General features: G+C 42.5%; 1 protein-coding gene across 1 annotated transcript in view; it reads right to left on the bottom strand.

Annotated features, from left to right (window-relative positions):
• The window catches only part of LOC126183518 (facilitated trehalose transporter Tret1-like), a 289,097-nt gene that overhangs the window by 161,911 nt on the left and 103,217 nt on the right, over window positions 1–23,969 (bottom strand). The window contains exon 2 of the mRNA XM_049925574.1: window positions 4,627–4,679. Within this exon, the coding sequence (XP_049781531.1) occupies window positions 4,627–4,662 (36 nt within the window). The 5' untranslated portion in view covers window positions 4,663–4,679. The remainder of the gene's footprint in view (window positions 1–4,626; window positions 4,680–23,969) is intronic.

Below are 23,969 nucleotides of genomic sequence, written 5' to 3'. Positions count from 1 at the left end.
TACACCACGAAGATGATGTGCTACAGACGCGAAATTTAACCGACAGGAAGACGATGCTGTGATACGCAAATGATTAGCTTTTCAGAGCATTCACACAAGCTTGGTGCCGGTGGCGATACCTACAACGTGCTAACATTAGTAAATTTTCCAACCGATTTCTCATACACAAACAGCAGTTGACCTGCGTTGCCTGCTGAAACGTTGTTGTGATGCCTCGTGTAAGGAGGAGAAATGCGTACCATCACGTTTCCGACTTTGATAAAGGTCGGATTGTAGCCTATCGCGATTGCGGTTTATCGTATCGCGACATTGCTGCTGGCGTTGGTAGAGATCAAATGACTGTTGGCAGAATATAGAATCAGTGGGTTCAGGAGGGTAATACGGAACACCGTGCTGGATTCCAACGGCCTCGTATCACTAGCAGTAGAGATGACAGGCATCTTATCCGCATGGCTGTAACGGATCGTGCAGCCACGTCTCGATCCCTGAGTCAACAGATGGGGACGTTTGCAAGACAACAACCATCTGCACGAACAGTTCGACGACGTTTGCAGAAGCATGGACTATCAGCTCGGAGACCATGGCTGCGGTTACCCTCGACGCTGCATCACAGACAGGAGCGCCTGTGATGGTGTACTCAACGACGAACCTGGATGCACGAATAGCAAACCGTCATTTTTTCGGATGACTCCAGGTTCTGTTTACAGCATCACGATGGTCGCATCCGTGTTTGGCGACATCGCGGTGAACGCACATTGGAAGCGTGTATTCGTCATCAACATACTGGCGTATCACCCGGCATGATGGTATGGGGTGCCATTGGTTACACGTCTCGGTCACCTCTTGTTCGCATTAACGGCACTTTGAACAGTGGACGTTACATTTCAGATGTGTTACGACCCGTGGCTCTACACTTCATTCGATCCCTGCGAAACACTACATTTGAGCAGGATAATGCACGACCGCATGTTGCAGGTCCTGAACGGGCCTTTCTGGATACAGAAAATGTTCGACTGCTGCCCTGGCCAGCACATTCTCCAAATCTCTCACCAACTGAAAACGTCTGGTCAATGGTGGCCGAGCAACTGGCTCGTCACAATACACCAGTCACTACTCTTGATGAACTGTGGTATCGTGTTGAAGCTGCATGGGCAGCTGTACCTGTACACGCCATCCAAGCTCTGTTTGACTCAATGCCCAGGCGTATCAGTGGCCGTAGGTGGTTGTTCTGGATACTGATTTCTCAGAATCTATGCACCCAAATTGCGTGAAAATGTAATCACATGTCAGTTCTAGTATAATATATTTGTCCAATGAATACCCGTTTATCATCTGCATTTCTTATTGGTGTAGCAATTTTAATGACCAGTAGTGTAGAACTAATTCAGAGCTCTACCGAAAATCGTTCTACCCTCGCACCACTCGTGAATGGGACAGGGAAAAACGTTGTTGCTGTGAGAAGCGTCAGGGTGGAGGGTGAAGGCGAGGGGAGAGGGTGGTACAAGAAGAAATCTACGCCACACACAGTGAGGTAGCTTGCGGATTGCAGATGTAGATACCAATTGCTGTTTATCACTCGTAAAACAGCGAATGCACTGGGGAGAAAGTAATAACATTCATCTCCGTAATGAGTGTTATCTGTGAAAGATTAGTCTAAGAACTCAAGTACTATGGTTGGCGATATCCCAGCACACTAAAACCTGTGTCTTTGCTCAGTGAGCTTTACTCACTACGCTTGACTTCACAACGCGAGTAGTAAAACTAGTACCTTTTGTTACTGCCTTCCCCATATGTTTATGCTCGCTCCTTGTCAACGTCGTACAACGTATTGTTTTTCTTTACTGTCTTTAGACGCCGTTCTAATTGGTTGTTTTCACTGTCGGGGCAATTGCCTCGACGCGCAGAAACTATGACTCGGCTTATCGCAGTGTCCTTTCTTCAGAGTGAGTCTTACGTTTCCTGACAGGGGAGAAGAGATAGTGGCGTACAATTCTTCAGAGACACACTGTGCGACTCTCAGATCATCTACTTCTAATTTTTCTACATATTCCTCTACATCTACATGATTACTCTGCAATTCACGTTTAAGTTCTTGGCAGAGGGTTCATCGAACCACAATCATACTATCTCTCTACCATTCCACTCCCGAACAGCGCGCGGGAAAAACGAACACCTAAACCTTTCTGTTCGAGCGCTGATTTCTCTTATTTTATCATGATGATCATTCCTACCTATGTATTTCTTTAATTCCTTTAACGTAAATGACAGGAATGTTCCTGTGAAAAGAACGCGGCCTATTTTCTTCCCCTCCCGAGCTTGTGATTCGTCTTTTATAACCTCGTAGTGGAGAAGACGTCAAATTCTAATCTTCGTTCCTTCCTTTTTGAATATCATATCTCTCTGTATTTTACCGTCAATTAAGAGCATTTGACAATGTGACATGTGATCCATTCGCCGGACAAAGACGTTAAGTTCGACGAAAACCTCGGAAATGTTAAAGAGAAGTAGGCTATATGCCCTCATCAGATTACACCCTATACTTTTCTTTCTTTCCGTACTCGTCTATAACAACGCAAATGGAAAACAACTCTACACTGCACAAGCGCTCTTCACAGTCATTCACGTGACACAGATGTCAAAGTACGCTTAGAAGGGAATTACCACGGACAGCCATGGAAATGGTTCGCAACATTTTGCTTAGAAGTTCATACACTCCTCCACATTTGAGAGCTAGCCAAAGTTTAGTAAAGTGAATGTAATTATATGTATGAAATCAATCATTCATGAAAAATAAGTGGAATTTTCAGTACGAGAGTATAGCTATCACTCCAACAACGTGGCGACGTCGTGACGTATCATCATTATTGTGCGTCTTTTATCAAACGGGGTCTTTTCCCATTTTCAGTTTAATTCACAGCGTGATATTCGCTCGAGATAGATGATCGCAGTTAGGTAACCGTCGAAAGCATGTGTTAATGAATTTCCCAGTGGCATAAATAGTATATAAAACACAGCACAGGAGAGATCCGTCGTTAACTCAGGAATAATACTACGATTTGTTATTTGTAACCTACGAAGGTTCTCTCTGATGCACCGAGGAGTAGCGTGCCAAAAATTTCAGTTGATTTCTAGGCACTGTTCGAACGAATAAAGATATTTGTTGCAATGCGACAACAATGCTGTTGGTATCCACAGTGTTCAGGATTTTGACTGTTTTGAAAATGAGAAAATAAAATCTGCAAGGATTCCAAAGTTCCAATGGTTTCGTAGACGTTGCCTCCTGCCACATAATACACAACTAGACACTGGCCCCGATCAATGCTCTCCTCGGCAGTGGTATCAGGAAGAAAGCTGTCAGTTAAATGGTTTTAATCTGATCAGAGTTTATTCAGGGAGTTGCAAGCTAGTGTGCGCAACCAGAGTGAAGCCTCCTGGGTCGCGTTTTCCGCTGGCAGACAGTTTCAGCGGCGTTGAGTCGAGCCATGTGGCAGTGTAGATACTGACAGTATAAAACACGACCTACAGTTGAGACTTTTCAGTATGCTGTCAACGTTGCTGGTTTCGGAAGGACAAAGTGTTTCTAAATTCCTATTACAAACTCGTACAATGAGTAGAGGGCGCAGTCTAGATAATGATTTGAATGGGAACCAATACCCAAAGACATACTGTATCAGTTCTACAGTAACAAATTTGTAAAATGATGTGTTTCATCCCACCTACCCCTCCCAATATCCACTGGATGTAAGAGATTTTACGTGACTCGTAATTATTGAAGTGCCACTAACTACTGTCGTTAACATTCCCGAGTGCTAAACCATACACGAATAGTCCACTATTGAAGTGCCACATTACACATTCGGTAAAATTTCTTCCACTGAGTGACAACACCCCGCTCCTCTGCTACAACAGCGATTACATTCAGCATTAATACCACTTTTTTTAGTTGGTTACAAGTACATTAATTATCATGCTGCAGATGCAGTGGAGAAGATATTTCGTTTTGCAGGTTTCATCATGCAGCATGAAAGCACTTCGTCCCCGGACTTAGACTGCTGCTCCAGCAGTTCAGTCATCGTCGAAGAACAGTTTTGCTATATGCGACGTAAATTTCGACTGCAGAACCAAATACACTTTGTTTCCGTAAATAACTTAATAAAATTTCCAATGCACTGTCTTACTAAAACAAAACGGGCACACCACTGTTAGAGTATCCCTGATACGAGAAGAAATGGTTTCTATACGCTGCACTCAGTGGGCACAGATAGGAGTTTGATGGCGCTGAAGAAAAAATCAGAACAGTCTAAATTATATGTAGAGAAGATAACAAATGTTTCCTGTCGTTGTGACTGAATCCTGTCGAATAAGTGTAATCTTGTAGTTTCGCACGGTTTGAGAGTACACAGAACTGTCGCAACGTTATCTTCTGAATATCTTTCAGTTTTCTTCACCTTTCGGGGCAGCTCGGAAAACAGTTAAGGACATTAAATTTTAGTAGGTGGGAGGAGCCTTAGAGTTCACCAGGAAGCCTACGTCTCAAGAAAATTAACAGCTTTTCAGCCACTATACTGCTGGAACTCAGAATTTCAGATGTTTCTTAAAAATTATTAATTTATAAGCTCTACTTACGTTATGGTTGCTACTGATTTTTATCTTGTAAACCATGTCGAATATCTGAATATCTGTAAAAAAGAAAAAAGAAACGATACAATTTTGCAGTGTCATATTGGATAGTTAGTTGGTATTCGAGTTTTGTTTGGTGAGAAGCAGTAGTCAATTTTACAAATCTTCATAAAGAATACTGAAGATCTGTTAAAGACCTCTAGTTTATGTCCCTGATACAGTGGATAGCAAAATTATAACAGTATCATGGACTAATTGAATTTACAACTCCTCGTGTTGTCAGATGCTTGAACTATAGGACACCCTTACTTTCGAGGCCGCTCCTGGTAGCCGCGCGGTCTTAGGCGCCTTGTCAAAGGCCGTGCTGCTCCCCCCCCCCCTCCCCCCCCCCCCCCGTCGGAGTTTCGAGTCCTCCCTCGGGCATGGGTGTGTGTGTTGTCCATAGCGTAAGTTTGTTTAAGTCAGGTTAAGTAGATTTCAGGCTTAGGGACCGATGACCTAAGTAGTTTGGTTCCATAAGACCTTACCACAAATTTCCAGATTTCCTTACTTTCGACGTTTATAACTGCGTATGCGAACTGTAAGGATTGACACTTGTCATTACATACGTGCCCGCATTACTTCTGTTATTCCAAGCATTTCCTTAATCGTGTGTGATGTGTCCGCGATGGAGGTACCCCACTATTTACAAGTCACGACCGATCGTCGAAGATACAGCCTCATCCCTTACAGTCCGCAGCTCGTGGTCTAGTGGCCAGCGTTGCTGCCTCTGGATCACGGGGTCCCGGGTTCGATTCCCGGCCGGTTTGGGGATTTTCTCTGCCCGGAGACTGGGTGTTTGTGTTGTCCTCATCATTTCATCATCATCATCATCATCATTCATGACAGTGGTTAGACTGGACTGTGTACAAAATTCGGGCTGTGAAAAACAATTGTGACTTTGTACGGGCGCTGATGAAACCCGCAGTTGAGCGCCCCACAAACCAAACATCATCGTTATCATCATCCCTTACAGGAACTTGCAGACAATCGTTAAATGTATGGTGTCCGCAGCTCGTGGTCGTGCGGTAGCGTTCTCGCTTCCCACGCCCGGGTTCCCGGGGTCGATTCCCGGCGGGGTCAGGGATTTTCTCTGCCTCGTTATGACTGGGTGTTGTGTGATGTCCTTAGGTTAGTTAGGTTTAAGTAGTTCTAAGTTCTAGGGGACTGATGACCATAGATGTTAAGTCCCATAGTGCTCAGAGCCATTTGAACCATTTTTTGAACAAATGTATGGTGCATCAGGACGCAGTGGATAGAAAGCAACGGGATTGAACACAAGTGGAAGAAATTTAATGAACGGAAACCCAGTGAGAGCGCCCAAGATGTCGACGAAGACGTGTTTGCGCATGCATTTGAGGAGACGATATTTGGCCTTGTGGGAGAACATACAACTACAAGCACCCAGAAAGTTGGCGGTCGCCATTTTGAATGGTTCCTATGAGTTTATTTCCTATATCAGTAAAAAGCTAAAGATTCATTTTCGGCAGTTAGTTCCTTTTTTCATAGTACTAAGTTTACAATTCTCTATGATCTGTATAATTTGACCCAAAAGATAGATTATACTCCATAATATAACGCCGTAATTAAACATTATTCCTTAGAGAAATATAGCGTCATTACAAAAACAGAAAGTCAAATAATGAAAAGTATAAAAAGTTGCCTTTCGGTTTTGAAGCCGCACTTCCTCAGCCCCAATTTTGAATGTAATGTGGGAGTTACGGTGCCTTTTACGGCTGTATAAAGTCCTTTTTAGACTGAACAAGTTTTACTATATTTAAAGTATTATTAGTGGTCAATTTTTTTGGCTGCTACATTATTTTCAGTTGTTCTACACACAGTCAGCAGCTCGAGGTCGTGAGGTGAGCGCTACTGACTGTCGATCACGGGGCCACGGTTTCGATTCCTGACCAGATGGGGGATTTTGTCGGTGCGGGACTGTGTGTGTGGTTTGTCCTCATCATCATTTCATCGTCATCATCATCATCGATGGGCAAGTCGCCGAAGTTCCGTCAGGTCACAAGACGCAGCAGTATACCGAACTCCCGTGGCTGGGATTCCCGACCGAAAATGTCATACGCACGTTTCCTATACACAAGCGTTTGATTTTTGACACAGTGCGCTGCAGTACAAAACAATAAGTTCTCGTCTTGACGTACATCGTGCTTAGATACTAGTACAGTACACCTAACCACGAGGTGGAGACGGATACATAAAAAAAAGCAAACTAGAAATTATTGTGTGTTATTGCAGTGCAATGTATCAAAAATCAAATGGTTGTGTATAGGAGAACACATGAAAATAATGTAGGAGCCAAAATATTGACCGCTGATGATGCTTTAATTAAAACGGAACGAGTTTGGTTCAAATAAGACTTTATACAGCCACAAAAGACTGCGAATTTCCCATATTACTCGGATAAGTGGTATTTATTGGGAATGACCTGGTCGTACGTTAAGTATGCTTGCGGCAAGAGACAATCAATGCCTCCTCTCCGCGATAGCAATGGAAATACTATCAAGGACAGTGCTGCCAAAGCAGAGTTACTGAACACAGCCTTTCGAAATTCCTCCACCAAAGAAGACGAAGTAAATATTCCATAATTCGAATCAAGAATAGCTGCCAACATGAGTAACGTAGAGGTAAATATCCTCGGCGTAGTGAAACAACTTAAATCACTTAATAAAAGCAAGGCTTATGGTCCAGACTGTATACCAATTAGGTTCCTTTCAGAAGGCAACTTTTTATACTTTTCATTCACAATCATGTACAACCGTTCGCTCGACGAAAGATTCGTACCCAAAGACTGGAAAGTTGCACAAGTCACACCAGTATTCAAGAAAGGTAATAGGAGTAATCCACTAAATTACAGGCCCATATCGTTAACGTCGATATGCAGCAGGATTTTGGAACATATATTGTGTTCGAACATTATGAATTACCTCAAAGAAAACGGTGTATTGACACACAGTCAACAGGTGTTTAGAAAACCTCGTTATTCTATGGGACAACTAGCTCTTTACTCACACGAAGTCTTGAGTGCTATTGACAAGGGATTTCAAATTGATTCCGTATTTCTAGATTTCCAGAAGGATTTTGACACTGTAGCACACAAGCGGCTTGTAGTGAAATTGCATGCTTACGGAATACCGTCTCAGTTATGTGACTGGATTCATGATTTCTTGTCAGCAAGGACCCAGTTCGTAGTAACTGACGTAAGTCAACGAGTAAAACGGAAGTGGTTTCTGCCCCTCTTCAAGGTAGTGTTATAGGCCCTCTGCTGTACTTTATCTATATAAACGATTTAGGAGACAATTTGTGCAACGGTCTTAGGTTCTTTGCAGATGATGTTGTCGTTTATCGTCTAGTAAAGTCATCAGAGGATGAAACAAATTGTAAAACGGTTTAGAAAAGATATCTGTATGGTGCAAAATTGGTAGTTGACCCTAAATAATGAAAAGTATGAGGTCTTCCATATGAGTGCTAAAAGGAATCCATTAAACTTCAGCTACACGATAGATTTGTCACATCTAAAGGCCGTAACTTCAACTAAATACCTAGAAATTACAGTTGCGAACTACTTAAATTGGAAAGAAGACATAGAAAATGTTGTGGGAAAGGGAAACCAAAGACCGCATTTTATTGGCAGATCACTTTGAACTGAGATGATCGGTCAGATATAAGGATACTCCCTGGGAAAAAGTGTGCATAAATCATAATTTTTTGATTGAAAGTCGTTATTTTTCATAAGCGCTTCAGCGTAAGAAATTAATTGATTATGTAAATAGTAACTGGCTATGGTCGGAAATGCATGGCTGATATGGAAAAATAAAGAATTGTGAATACTTAATTATACATAGAATGAAATAACGTTGTGATAGACAGTTATAGTAGCAGGAGGCAGTGTTGCCGACGTGAAGCCAGCCACTCTTGAGAAGGCTCTCCATGAACCTGCAATCCAGGCAACGTTGCGCTCTAGAAAGAATCGAGATTTTCTAGCGGCTGACACCTTACCAATGAACACGATGAAGGGTCGATCGCAGAGTTATTTTAATCGAAGTGTAGCCTGTCGTAGTGGTTTGATGCATTGAAAAAGGTGCCATATTTGTAAATAAAAAATTCAGTTATAGTAAACTATCTCCAGGAGCTGGACAACACAAGAAATGTTTTGCTGCAATGCACTTACTGTGTACACAATGTACAACAGCCTCGTGACGTGTGGTTAACAAATTGTTCAAATCAGCCTATGTAAGATGCTTTGCGATTGGCATCTTTAGCCTAGTATGGCACTGCAACACTAGGAATTCAAAATTTGCAATTGCGACGTCCACGGAGGAATCCCTTCGGCTTACCAGCGACGCTGGTGACAAACTAAGGTCCTATTTTGATGGCCGCTCTCTTTCCCAGGTTCCACAGTAGTAAATCATTGTGATTAAGTGGTAGCGAAGTGGCTCATGATGGAGCAATAAACGGCGAAAGCGTCGGAAACAGCGAGCAAGAAAACGGCGCGTGTGGCGATGGGAAGCCGCAGGCGGATTATCCGCCGGGCTTTCACTTACCGGTGCCCTCTCGTTTCACCCAATCAGCTGCAGACGCGCGCGGGAACTCAAGTTTGTCATCTTGTGTACCTGTGCAGTCTCCAACTCAACCCCTCTCCCCTTCTTCATTCTGCTTCGCTTTTGAGGAGCCGAGTGTAATGGTCGTCGCATATGAGGTGTTCCGTTTGTAATCCGTACCGTCTCTGTCCATTTTATGAGGAAATTGTTACAACGATCGTAAAGTTTTACGTGAAGATTCGCCCATTCGTATCCACCTTAATGAGCATTTATTTATTACTCCTGTAACACCCTTGTTTAAATGACAATTATTTACTAAAATGCAGTACCTTAAAATCGTGCAAATTTCATATTGAAGCATATTCAGGGCGAGTAACGTGAAACACGAAATCCATTTATTTCGTGAACGGTTCAAGATGTTGAAGGGAGGATTTCGGCAAATGACGAAATATTGTATGGATAATACTTTTTAACTTAAGTCTGAAATTGAAGCAAGTATGTTTTTCTAAATAGAATAATGTACTTATTTCTAATAATATTCGAAATTTCTTGAAAACATGTTTACAGTGATACAACGCTTGTTAATGTTGGTGTTGGAACTTTTCACCAAAATATCTGAGAACTTTGCTGAAACAGAGAGGCAAGATGGCCGAATCATGCCAGGCTGCGCCTTTGTATCAAGCTTTTCGACTGTTTACTTGTTTGCACAAAGGCTGTTAACTTCAACATAGCTATAAACACCCGTACGAAATACTTATCGTAATCACCTACTGATATGCTATAAATCAGCATACAGACCTGTTTACAAATATAACTGATGAATCTGCATCAGGGTCATGTAAAGTAGGGCCAAAAAGAAATCCATTTTATCTCAGTAAGGTTGTCCTTTCGTTCTTACAGCGACAGGTGCTTGGCTGTATTAACACAACAATAGTCCATTCCTGCAGTCTTTACTTTCAGTTTCAGTGCATTTCTCGGATATTATGCTCGGAAAGTTTCAATAACACCATTAATATGCCTTTTACCAGACTAACCAGATTTTCAGGGCCTTTCGAATGCTTCAACGTTTCTGTTAATTCATAATTACGTGACCATGTGCCTGCTATCATTCGTCAGACGTGATTTCGCGCTCTGCTGCAAACGAATAGTTGCTGTGCAGTCACACGGAATCCGTATTCAAAAATGTGTTCAGGAGGGAAAGGAATGAATGCAAATGTGTGTGATCTCAAATTGGTCCTACTTTGAAGGAGATCACCCCCAGTCCATCATATTTAACAAGTGCACAATTTTGCAGCGTCTATCTCGTTTCTTTCCCCTCAGATCACCGCTGCTTAGGACAGTTATAGATACGCTAAAAGCTTGTTGTTTCGTATATGCTCTACTTCTGAGACCCAAGTAAAGGGGAAATGATAAATTTCTGTTTCATTGTTGTTGTTTTTTGCCCATTTATTGGCACTTCCAGTGCTGTTGCTATCCATAGCTCATCTGCTGTTATACGACTGATGGTAACGTAAACACATCTGCTGGATAAAGCTCTTTTATGAAGCTTATTTTGCAATGATGCGAACGTCATTGTATTGCTCAGGCATGAACCAATGTAATTAAAGTAACAAATAGCGGTTGCCTTTGTTCCACCTAGAAACTTTCCTCCATAAACTGACTAATGACGAGGGAGAAAATAGATTTATAGTGATTAATGTGACAAAGTAGAAAAATATTCAAGAATTTTTAACGTTTTACAGCCCTGTCAGCAACTGTGATAAATTAATATGTCAAAAATCTACCTCAGTTGCAAAATGTTACTGGTCTTTTCCCAGGTTTCAGCTAGAGTAATCTATCCTTCTTCGGAAGCATAAAATAAACTAACACATGCCAGAATATGGCACGGTCAAACATGAAAAGCTAAAGCACCGTGATACCATGTCAAGCTTAGCTAAGGAACAGCCCCGGCCCCACTTCGTGGAAAGCGGTCGGTTAGCAGCGGACGCTAACGACTGGGGTATCTCTGTTATCTTCGCCAGAAGTGTGGGACTGCGGTTGCAGCAATTTCGAGTAGGAGCTTTCTAGAAAATGCGTGGTTGACAGGAAGTAGCGAGACAATTACGAACCAGAGCAGACAGTAGTGAGGGGAGGCGTCCCTGGCCTTATTCCAGAGCAGCTGGTGACCGGAGGGGGGAACCTTGATTTACCAAGACGAACGACCGTGTGTGTGTGTGTGTGTGTGTGTGTGTGTGTGTGTGTGTGTGTTTTCGCCATGTGTGACTGAACCTTTACAACTGCGCGTAAGCTGAGTCACTTATTTACGACGCTGCGACCTCACTGCCGACTTCCACTTCCGCAGTTATCTTTTCAGTCTGTTACTGGACGTTTGTGCGATCGACAGCAAAACTCTTTCACTGGAAAGTTACACGTATTCCTGATATTTATCGTCAGTCCTCACGTGATTTCCTTGTGAGTAATCAATGACGCTCACAAGGGAACCTCCCCATCTCGCCCCCCCCCCCCCCCCCTCAGATTTAGTTACAAGTTGGCACAGTGGATAGGCCTTGAAAAACTGAACACAGATCAATCAACAAAACAGGAAGAAGTTGTGTGGAACTATGAAAAAAATAAGCAAAATATACAAACTGAGTAGTTCATGTGCAAGATACGCAACATCAAGGATTCTGTAGACTCAGGAGCGCCGTGGTCCCGTGGTTAGCGTGAGCAGCTGCGGAGCGCAAGGTCTTTGGTTCAAGCCTCCCTCGAGTGAAAAGTTTTTTTTTCATTTTCAGACAATTATCAAAGTTCAGGCACTCAAACATAAATTTCGCTCTCCAAAATTCCAGGACATGTTCGGATTGGACACATGCTTGGTTGGATACATGCAGGATTTGACGGTCTACACACGGAAAAATTTGAAAACGTTAAAAACATATGTTTTGACAGAGCACAGGGAAAACTGCGCGACTGTGAAACTGTTGCATTCATTTGTTGCAGTTTATGTGACAAACCCTTATGTTTATATCACTTTTTTGGGAGTGATTATCACATCCACAAGAAAACCTAAATCGGACAAGGTAGAAGAATCTTTTTACCCATTCGCCAAGTGTACAAGTTAGATGGGTCGACAACATATTCCTGTCAGGTGACGCACATGCCGTCACCAGTGTAGTATAGAATATATCAGACGTGTTGTCCTGTGGGGGAATCGGTTGACCTATGACCTTGCGAGCAAATTTTTTCGGTGCCCATTGGAGAAGCACGTCCTTTCGTCTACTAATCGCACGGTTTTGCGGTGCGGTCGCAAAACACAGACACTAAACTTGTTACAGTGAACAGAGACGTCAATGAACGAACGGACAGATCATAACATTGCGAAAATAAAGAAAGTAAAATTTTCACTCGAGGGAAGATTTGAACCAAGGACCAATCATTCCGGAGCTGCCCACGCTAACCACGGGACCACGGCGCTCACAATGTCCTTAATGTTGCCCATCTTGCGCATGGACTAGTCACTTCGTATATTTTGCTTATTTTTTTTCATAGTTCCATACAACTTCTTCCTGTTTTCTCGATTGATCTGTGTCCAGTTTTCCAAGGCCTGTCCACTGTGGCAACTTATAACAAAATCTGAGGGGGGTGCGATGGGGAGGTTCCCTTGTCAGAGTCGTGTCCTGTTAAATGTTTGTTATCGCTCCGGCAGCGATAAGGAAATCTAAATGGGTGGCGGGGACGCGTAACAAGGAAATACTTTCCTGCACAGTATCAGCATTCTTCTTATATTCTTATGCGATTACGTTACTGAAAGTATTCTTCCAGTTTCATATCGACCTCGTTTCGAAATTTTATTTCTGGTATTCTCATATTTTATTGTGTTTTTAGAAAGGGGTGCTCAAAACCAGTATGTTTCTAAGCACTCAAATGCAATAACTGAATTGTTGTCCAATACAGGTAATTTTCTTACATATTTCCTTTTCATGTGTTATGTAGGAAGTCATCGTTAATTTTATGTGACAGCTATTTCCCCTCTTTATGTGCTACTTGATGCGCTTTTACTGCTTGTCCTGTTGGGTCTGACGGTGAGAGAGCGTTACGTTCCATTACACTGCTGAATGATGAAGCATGTGACACTTCTCTTGCAGTAATCAGTCCGCAAGAGCTGTGTACTAAGTGCTGGCATCGGTTTTCGCTCTCCCCGTTTCTTTGCTTCCATCACCATGCGCAAGAACACGAACACTTCACTCCTCAAGCACTCGGCAGAGTTATTAACATGGTATAAATACACACGTGACAAATCCTCCACGAGATGCGGAGGCAGTATATGGTTGTGGAACACGTTTTATGCCCTCGTATTGTGACGTTACTGTTATTCAAAATCTCTGCAGGAAATACACGTTTTCCATAAAGAGCGGTCATTTGAAAAACAACCTGCACTGATCGGCCACAAGATTCACAAGGCTGTAGATAATCACACACATTGATAGAACTAAACACGTCATTCTTAACGGGGCCAAATCGTCACGTGTGAAAGTAAGCCAAGTGTGCTTTACAGGGCCTTCACTGTTCCAGACATGTGTAAATGATCTAGGAGCTCCGTGAAACTGTGGGGCATGATGCTGTTGTACGTAGATAAGTCACAAAGCGGTACAACTGTATCGCATTTCTGTGGATTCGTACAGTAATCGCGAGTGTGCCACGGAGATGCTCATCAAATTCCTGTGTCAGAAGCTACAGTAAAGTCGTTGTGGAACACAGAGAGGTTTATTGTTAAAACTAGCTGATGCCCGTCTATGTATTTATTCCGGTCTTCTGTTACCGTTCGTCCATCCCCTCCTTCCCCTCCCTTCCCCCTCTGTCCACCTGCTCATTCCCTCTCAAATTCCACCTTCTCCTCCCCCTCTCTTTGTCCATCTCCTTTTCTCTCCACGTAATCACCCGCAGCCCAATAGGAGGCCTGGGTTCTTACCCCCACAGTATTTCTTTCCAGATATTAACTAATTAACTGAGGAAAACAAATCGCAATGCCGAGAAACAGTTGTGCGACTTAAACGAGAGTTGGTAGGCGTGTTTCTTCACATGGAAAATAATATCTATTCAAATTTCGCGCCAGTCGTATAAGACTGGCGATTGTAGCGTCGCTATGGGGGCTCGAATCAGGTTTGTTTTAAATACACGCTGTAACGGTCGTGAGCGTTAGTAATCTTTGAGACTGGACGTGGTGAGTTGATAGTCAAGAACGCCTTCAATGCGACAAAGACGCCATTAGCAACACCGTACTGACTTTGAAGAAAGATCGTCTAATAGGGCTATGAGAAGCTGGTTGTTCCTTCTGCGATACTGCAGAAAGACTTGGCACGAATGTAACCACTGTACATGATTGCTGGCGCTGTGGTCACGAGAATGTACGGCCGCAAGAAGACAGGGCTCCGGACGGCCACGTGGGACTACCAAGAGAGATGATGATGATGATGATGATGATGACGATGATTGGTTTGTGGGGCGCTCAACTGCGCGGTTATCAGCGCCCGTACAAATTCCCAACCTTTTCTCAGCCCAATCTCGCCACTTTCATGAATGATGATGAAATGATGAGAACAACACAAACACCCAGTCATCTCGAGGCAGGTGAAAATCCCTGACCCCGGCGGGAATCGAACCCGGTCCAAGAGGGAAACCAACGTGTTCGGCGTATGGCTCTGGCGCATCTTACTGCGTCTGCAGCAGTGACACAACGAGCTGTTACAAATCGGTTACTTCAGAGACAGCTCCGAGCCACAGGCCGAGTAACGTGCATTGTACCGACCCCAAACCACCTTCATTTGCTCACTGGAGGGTACGCTGGAGGTATGTTGTGTTTTCTGATGAAAGCTGGTTCTCCCTCGGTGCCAGTGTTGGCTGTATGTTGGTTAGAAGGTGGGCAGTTGAATGCCTGCAGCCAACCCGTCTGTGCGCTAGACACATGAGACCTTCACTTGGAGCTACTGTCCGGGGTGCGATTTGGTATGACAGCAGAAGCAATCTCGTGGTTACCCCACGCACCTAGACCGCAAATCTGGTGATTGGACCTGTTGTGCTGCCGTTCATGAACAGCATTTCGGGGGGTGTTTTCCAACAGGACAGCGCTCATCCACACACCACTGTTGTACACCAACATGCTCTACAGTCTGTCGACATGTTGCCTTTGCCTGCTCGATCACCAGATCTGTCTACAGCCGAGCACATACGGGATAACGTCGGACGGCAACTCCACCGTCATCCGCAAATAGCATTAACCGTCCGTGTGTTGACCGACCAAGTGCCACAGGCATGGAACTCCATCCCACAAACTGATGTCCGGCCCCTGCACAACGCAATGCATACACGTTTACGTGCCTGCATTCAACATTCTGGCGTTTACACTGGTTATTCGTGTACCAGCAATTCACATTTGCAATGGCTTATCTCGCGCTTACGTTGACCTGTAATATTGCAATGTTAATCATTTAAATGTGTTACACAGACAAATATATTACCGTAATTTGATTACTCTAAACTAATTATTTTTTGGTTTTGCAATTTTTTTCGTCAGTGTATGTGTGCAAAATTTGATTGAAATCATTCCGGGTGTTTAAGATGAACTTTTTGTTCGTGGCTTTGCCGGTTTATGCACATGTCACATATCTTTAACTAATTTCATATGTATCAGTACACATAGTTTCCCCGTATCTCTATGATTCCATCCTGCAGTTTCATTTTCACGCAACTCAATGTTTATGGTCTATTATGTCCTGAACTATGAGTCGTAGAATGGTATAATTTTGCTGGCACGTTCAGTAGTATACGTGAATACCGCCTGCAAAATGTGTCACGAATAGAGTTAGTACTAAAGGAGTAATAAATTTAAAGGTCATTGTTCATGCGGCACTTTTACTGCATAAACAGCGCAAACGTAGTAAGCGATAAACTTTTCCCTTTCATCATTTTGTTGAGCTTGTCAATGAGAAAAACTTTCTTAAAGGTTTGAAATTATGGGTTTGTTGCAAGTCACCAAGTACTCTCATTGTCAAATACTGGACGGATAGTTTGGGTATTCGCGCGTCGTGGGCTACACTGATTTTTTTCACACCCACGCCCACCCTTTTTATAGTACTTGGGCCTTACCCCTACAGCAGTTCTTTCAAGAGAGTAAATAATATGTGTAGCAAGTCTGTTTGAAGTGGCTCCACTGGTCTAGGAGTAGGTGTGGAACATACGTAAACACACACACACACACACACACACACACACACACACACACACACACACACAACGTACATCCATTTTTATAATGTATATGGATTCCGAGTGATCTGAGCCGTTCCATCTCGTCCCTGTGTCGGAGTTTCCGTATCGTCGGGCGAAGACCCACTCAAGGCGTGGCCAGAATCTGCACACAAATAGCAACGAGCGGCGCGCGAGACAAGTTATGAGTACTGTTCCGTAGACGCTCACGGAACTGCTCGTTAGCAGACCTGTACTAATTCTCGGCGCTGCTCTACATGAACCACCATTCTAAACAAAGCACGCTATCCTCGCTTTTCCAGCGAGACAGAGTTAAAATTCTCGCCAATCAAATCTGCTAACTGACCATTCCTCTGTAGCAATTTAGCTGCTCTCAAAGACTCTCAGATCTGACCACTGGATTGGAAAATGAACACCTCAAATATTCGCTGCAACGTCTCCAACCGGTATGTCCTCCTTAAACAAAACAGGAAACAATCTAAAGTTAAGAAGGAGATGGACACCTGCAGAAAACCACAAGTTTCCGCTGGAACAAATGGAATTCTGTAAGCCTCCTATGGGAACTCGCCAAGTCGACCTTCTTCTTATAAAATAAAACTTTTAGCCAGCTGATACACGACACGTTAAAACGGTAAATGGCAGCTCTGTCTCTAATTTCAGATTCTCGCTTACGGCAATTTTGTTACGAAGTGTGCATGTAAATGGTGGTCAAGTGCCACGAACATAGCTGGCAGTAGTAGTACAGCGTCCGGTGTTTGCGCAGGAAAATGCTTTTCGGGGGCAATTTTCACGAATCTGAGGCTTATGTATACAACGAAAATCCGGATCAACATCCTGAATATGTTCCCGAACGCATAATGGTTCCAGAAGTACTAGCTAATCATTTCATTTATTATAGCAAGTAAGCAACATAAAGTTGTGTTCCTTATTGTTATTTACGTTATTTACATGACAGGGCGATTACAGAAATGTTTGGGGACATTCTTAATATTGTTTGCGTGCTTTACTGAGGTGCTTGCTAATATTAGTTTTACATTGTGCAGAATCATAGAGTAATTTTTGAGATTGTTATTATTTATTATTACAAATATTATCAATCAAAATCTGAGTATGAAAAACTGAAACAATCGGGAGGCATTAATTTTTTTAGAGGATTTGCAGTAATGTTTCGTTAATTCGACTAAAATGTAAACAGTCTTAAGTCAATGTTGACCCGTGTTAAGTGTACTCAGTATGCAAGCAAACAATGTAACGTACCCCTTGATGAATTTTTAAGAATAAAAGTTTTTGACTGCATTTAGCATTTTAAGAATATGTCGTTACTGTAAACATATTTGAAAACAAAGACTTGTATGATTAAAACGTCACTGAAGTATCTTATTTATGAGATTTTATTAATTCTTTACTGTGCAATTTCTCGAAATCACCAACTTGTCCCTTACCAAGTTTATAGCCGAGGTCTTCACAGCAGGTGGTGTTTGAAACAGTAACGCCACGGGTTCTTGTTATAACAAGAAACTTCGCACTTTGGGAAAGGGATACTGGGAGCGGAGAAACCGACAAAAGTTGGCCAGTATCGAAGTCGTTCCGCTCACTGTAAACATTTAGAAATACTACATTTCGCAGTGACATTATGTAGCAGTATTTTGGAATTTACAGCAACACGATTTCAGTGTCGACTGCATAAAATCATTTAAGGAATCGTTACTTACGTGTAACACTTCCATTGAAATCATATGCATGTTCGTTTTGTATGCTGCCTTCTACACTAAACTCATCATCTACGAGATGGAAGCTGCTTACATTTCCTCCCGTGAACCGCACGCACAGTGCCAAGTTATACTGCTCGAGCAGTAGGCCCATGCACCTCCAACCAGCTCGCCTGAATCGTTTGGTACGAAAGGAAGGTCAGAGTTTAATGTCCTGTCGACGGCGACGTCATTCGAGACAGACTTTCGCACTAAGGCAAGCTCGGCCCAGGAAACTGGATGGGGCCTTGTTAAGGAACCGTGCTGGCTTCGTATGACTGATTTAGAGAAATCACGGAACGGCTGTATCAGGCTGGGCAGCTGAGTGGTCGGAACTTGCTCCTCAATTTCTGACCTCTTCGCCATTCCACATTTTTTCTGCCACTGTATAAATCAACCGTTCTTCAGTGTGGAGGTTACTTCTTGACTTCATATTCTCAGTTCCAATGTGTGCGCCTAAGAAGTTGCCGTAGGTCATAGCACTCGGAACACTATGTACATCGTAGTATCATCGGCGACCTTTACAATCATGGCGAAAAGTTGCTTACAGATAGTAAAAAAAAAAAAAAAAAAAATGGTTCAGATGGCTCTGAGCACTATGAAACTTAACTGCTGTGGTCATCAGTCACCTAGAACTTAGAACTACTTAAATCTAACTAACCTAAGGACATCACACACATCCATGCTCGAGGCAGGATTCGAACCTGCGACCGTAGCGGTCACGCGGTTCCAGACTGTAGCGCCTAGAACCGCACGACCACTCCGGCCGGCTACAGATAGTCGAACCTTAAAACGAACAATTAGTGATTTTGTGAGGAATAAACACATTAATTCTGCACGAGTGGTTTCAGGCTTGCGCCTATCATTAGGTAAAGATCATACATAATTACAACTTAAGACTAGCAACAAACACCGAAATTTTAATTTAGTAAAACATTGTATGTTACATTAATTCTTACAGTCGGTCAGCACACCATCATTAAATTCCGAGGAAGATAATGTCATTTTCGCAAAGGCTGATCAGTTAGATAAAACAATTTTGTTTTGTTCTGCACTACCAACTGGCTTCTATATTTACACCACTGTCAAGTACACCCGTAAATTAATAACAAACTCAGTTAAGATACAGTGAAGGAAAAAAAGCTACACGACTAACATGGCTGTAATGTTATAACACAAAGTAACATAAAAATCTGTGTAAAAACTGCTTATGGTACTTCACTGTTTTATATGTCATTGCAGTTAGTTTAGTTGTCTAAATTTTATATCTTTTGAATTGTGTTCTGTTAGAGTTCGTTGTTTTGCTACAGGTAGACATGAAAATGGTGCAAATGGCGAAGCTACAAACCTAACCATGCTCCGTTATATTTTCGAGTCAACTGGTCGGATTTTGGATCACAAATCATTGCATTAATAAGCGTGTGTTAATGTGTGCAACTGCATTACTTCACGAATCACTGAAGAGCTTTTTGTTTATCGATTGTGTTTTTCCAGAGAGCTTGGTCTGAGAATATGTTCCTCTGCCTGCGTCTGCAGTGACTGCCACCAACGTACATTCTCTGTAAGGTCCACTAAGAGAAGTTACGGCTCATTGGGAGTATATAGATAGTCGTTTTTCCCTCGCTATGTTTCCGAGTGGAACACGAAAGGAAATTACCAGTAGTGGTAAAATGTACCCTTCGCCAAGCACCATAAGGTGGCTTGTGGAGTACGTATGTAGACGTATATAGAGCTACAGTGGAAAACTGTTCACGTAGAATTTCGATTTCTATTGTTAGATTGAAGTTACGATTGTATGAAAACTGTGCCTGACGAAGAATGCAAGCCTGAAACTAAGAAGGTAGTCGTAAAATTTTAACTATTACGTCGAATATATAAAGTTAGGTAATTAATTTTGTATTTGTTAGCAGGTATATGTATACAGTCGTAGTACACAGAAAAATCCCCGCACCACAGTATCGCAGCACGCCGCTAGAGGAACAAAACAAACTGGCGTAGCCCATCTCCATTGTAGCAGTAGGCTGCGATGTTTCATTTTGGTTCCTCCAGCAGTGTGCTACGATAATGAAACGTGTACCTGGTCTGTAGTCATGCTACTGCAAGCGAAAAAAAATATTCTATTTTCCCGAAAAGTGACGTGGTGAAACTGTGGCTGTGTGAATATACGGGATAATGACTACAAAGGAAGTAAAACCAGCAACCAGACAATGTTAATATTGCTATTTAATTTGAAAAAAAAATTGCATCGTTACCAGTTTAGGAGCACCAGGTTAAACACAAGATGTCTGTACGCAAGTTCAGTGTGAACAGCAGTTTGATGATGAACCGTAGGTTAGTAACCGGTAACGGAGCTATTTGTTCTTATTAAATTGCATTATTGACAGTTACTGTTTTCACATTAGAGCAGTAATTAACGTGTAAACAAAAAATAATTCTGTGACATTATTTTCTCGAGATGATAGTTAAATCTTTATGACTGCACGTCGTGGTAGTGCAGCTTTAATTACCTATTCAGCAATGAGTGAAGTTTAGAATTCGGAACAGTATTCAGGTACTTTAGATGTGGTGAACTCAGTTTAAACTTATCAAATGGTTCAAATGGCTCTAAGCACTATGGGACATAACGTCTGAGGTCATCAGTCCCCTAGACTTAGGACTATTTAAACCTAACTAACCTAAGGACGTCACACACATCCATGCCCGGGGCAGGATTCGAACCAGCGACCGCAGCAGCAGCGTGGTTCCGGACTGAAGCGACTAGAACCTCTCGGTCACAGCAGCCGGCTTAAATTTATCAACAAATTTTTTAAGTTAGAAGTGTAATGTTTCTCTTCGTGTTTGAAATCGGGTCAGAAAGATCATACTGGAAAGTACAGGAAAGCGTAGGAAAATTATCGGGAGGCGGTGTCAAACATCCGAGAATGTTTCCCCTGGCGCTGCTGTTTAGTGGAGAGTGCGGCGGTGGGAGTGTGATCAGAGACCGGTTGCCAATACGACAGGTATTGAGGACGGCTGGCCCGGCAGCCCGCTGCGGCCGGTTGAATGGGCCACGCCTTAGCGGCGCGCCGCGCAGTCTGCCACGCCGGGGCCTTGGCCTACAACGGCCTTCCTCGCGTCACACACTTTACGAGCGGCTCCAGCGGCTTCGCCTGCGCCCTTTGTCGCCGCATCACTTTCCGCCTCGTTGCCTCTGAGCTCCCGCTGAATGCTCCATTCGCATCTGGTTCCGGTAATCGACGCACTTACTTTTTATGCTTTCACATCGCAGGGTGATAGAGTTCCAACTCTCGACGGAGTTTTTGCAGACGGAGCGTCGAGTCAAGTTTATCTATGTAGACACCCACATGCTAACTGCTAATGTAAGTACTGTGGTTTCCATAAATTAGTAAATAAATGTTAGCAATAATTTGGTGAAAAATTAAGTCAGCTGACACGAAAGTTGAATATGTTATCACATTAGTGGTACGCAGATGCAAATCGAAATGCGTCATAGGAGGAACTGTTAAATTTCACAAGTTTTCACAAAAAAACGTACCGCGCAGCTGAATGTTCACTCTGTAGATGTTAGGATTCTGTGCTTCCATCCAGAGAAGCTATATAGACTGTGCGTGGACTACGTGGCGGTAAAAAAAAGAAAGGAGGTGGCGCTACAGACTTACGCTGTACATTGTTTTGAAGCAGAGTGGGTGGGGCCTGGCGCCATTTGAAGTAGCCCAAAACATTAGGAGACTACTGTTTACGAGCGCTTCTTGTTCATTATTTCTGTTGTGTACGCGCCACAACTGTTTTCAGCACTAAAAATTATAGAGCTTACATGAACAACATAGTGTCAGGAAGGCAATTTCAAACATTTTTCTGTTCTTGAATGCGTATTTACTCTAGTAATGCGACACAGTCAGAGTGACATCACGAGGAAGTGTCACCGCGGTGAACTATGGGAGTCTGAATGCGGTCAACCTAATGTTTTGGGCTAGTGAAGTTGGCGGACATGTGACGTACTGCCACTTCCCTTCTCTTTTTACCTGCATGGTGGACAATGGTAATATTATCACCTCTGGGTGAGGACTCTTGATTTTACTTTTGAAATGTGTATATAAGTGTTATACTTTGTTTCTAAGGTCCAGAGTATCGACTGCCTTGTTTATTATCTGTGGATGGAAATATGCTAAGTATTGCTGCACCATTGTGAGTTGATTTCACGTAATATAGCATCGATGAACAGTTATCCCCTAATCGGATCTGCAGGTAAAGTTCTTAATTGTCATAGCACTATTTGCAGACTAAATTCTGTTTTGAGGTGATTTACTCAATATAATAAATCCTCCTTTCATAATTATGAACGGGAAGCGAGCCACTACCTTGTTTATGCAATGTACGTTGTGAAAATATAACAGAAGATGGGTAAGTGATGATTACGTTTCCAGGAAGTAAAGAAAGTCAAACTGTGACAGTTAACCGTCAACTTGTGATTTTTAAATGAGCCGTCGGAAACGTGAAAGTCCTTTCTGTATGAAGTTCATTTTCTGTTTTCTGATAAGATATTTGTTGCGTGTAATCAACACCATTTCGTAGAATCTGCTATTGTCTTAGTACTAATTTGTACAGTTCGTACGTTTGTAATAAAAAAAACCAATAGAATTTCAGACATCGAGGGAAGTGGCGCAGTGATAAGATACAGGACTCGCATGCTGGAGGACAGCGGTCTAAATCCTCGTTGAGTCACTCAAATTTAGACTGTCCGAGGTTCCCGTACATTGCTTAAGGCAAATGACAGGACGTTAAGGCACATCTTGTGATCCGTCACTAATGCCCTCGTTGTCGACGAGACGTTAAACGCCACTCTTCGTTCCTTCGTCTTCGTCAAATAATCGTCAGTCTGTAACGTGAGGAACACATTTTGCCCGAACAGTAGTAGTCGCATCATACTTATCGTAGATGAAACAGAAATTTGAATTTCCTTGATTTCCGTAAATCATTTACTATGAATTCGTACTGGGTTCTACTGCACGTTCATCTCTGCCAGCCTGAATGCAATCCATTCTCTGAGTTTGAAATAATGATTTATTTATGTTTAATAGTTAATGAAAATGAAATTTCAAGTAAGTGGAAATGGTTCAGCTAGTCCTTAACTACTATGAAGGCGTTTTATGTCTCGCGGTTACTAGCAGTTCTCGTGTTTCGGCTATAAGACTGTCACAGAAACGTCGAATCACTTAAAAGCAAGTTAGGAATATCCACGGTGTGGTAAATGAATTATAGCTAGCGCCTTCCAAAACCAATTCTTTATCGATTTTTCCACAAATTTGTGCCGTATGTTTTACGGAGTTAGTTTTCCATTGCTGTAGTGACTAGTAGCCAGTGAAGGAAGGTCAAAGAAATCGGCGCGTAGTATACGTTTTGTAGAATACTTTTGCTCCCGTGCACATTCAAATCAGTCTACTTTCTCGGAATGTGTGTTATGTTATACTGACAAATTTCAGTGTGTCCACTGGTTCTAGATTAGATCTGAACAGAGGTTACATAGAATTAACCATCTGAGTATGGATTTATGTTTAATATCATGATCATTATAAATTTTGAAGTACCCTTACGGAAAAAAATTTTCTGCGATCGAAAGTTACACTAATGTGAAATATTTTGTTTGTTCAACAAGAAGTATACATTGCATCCAGGGGAAGCTGAATACACGAAAACGAAGTTTAATAGCAAAGGAGCTACGCAGTTTCCCAGATTTTAGTTTTATACCAAGAGAGTGTAACCTCGT

The sequence above is a fragment of the Schistocerca cancellata genome, chromosome 4 (genome assembly GCF_023864275.1).
Source record: "Schistocerca cancellata isolate TAMUIC-IGC-003103 chromosome 4, iqSchCanc2.1, whole genome shotgun sequence".
In the NCBI taxonomy this organism is placed as follows: domain Eukaryota; kingdom Metazoa; phylum Arthropoda; class Insecta; order Orthoptera; family Acrididae; genus Schistocerca; species Schistocerca cancellata.
The sequence above is the reverse complement of the archived record's forward strand: the minus strand, read 5'-3'. Positions and strand labels throughout refer to the sequence as shown.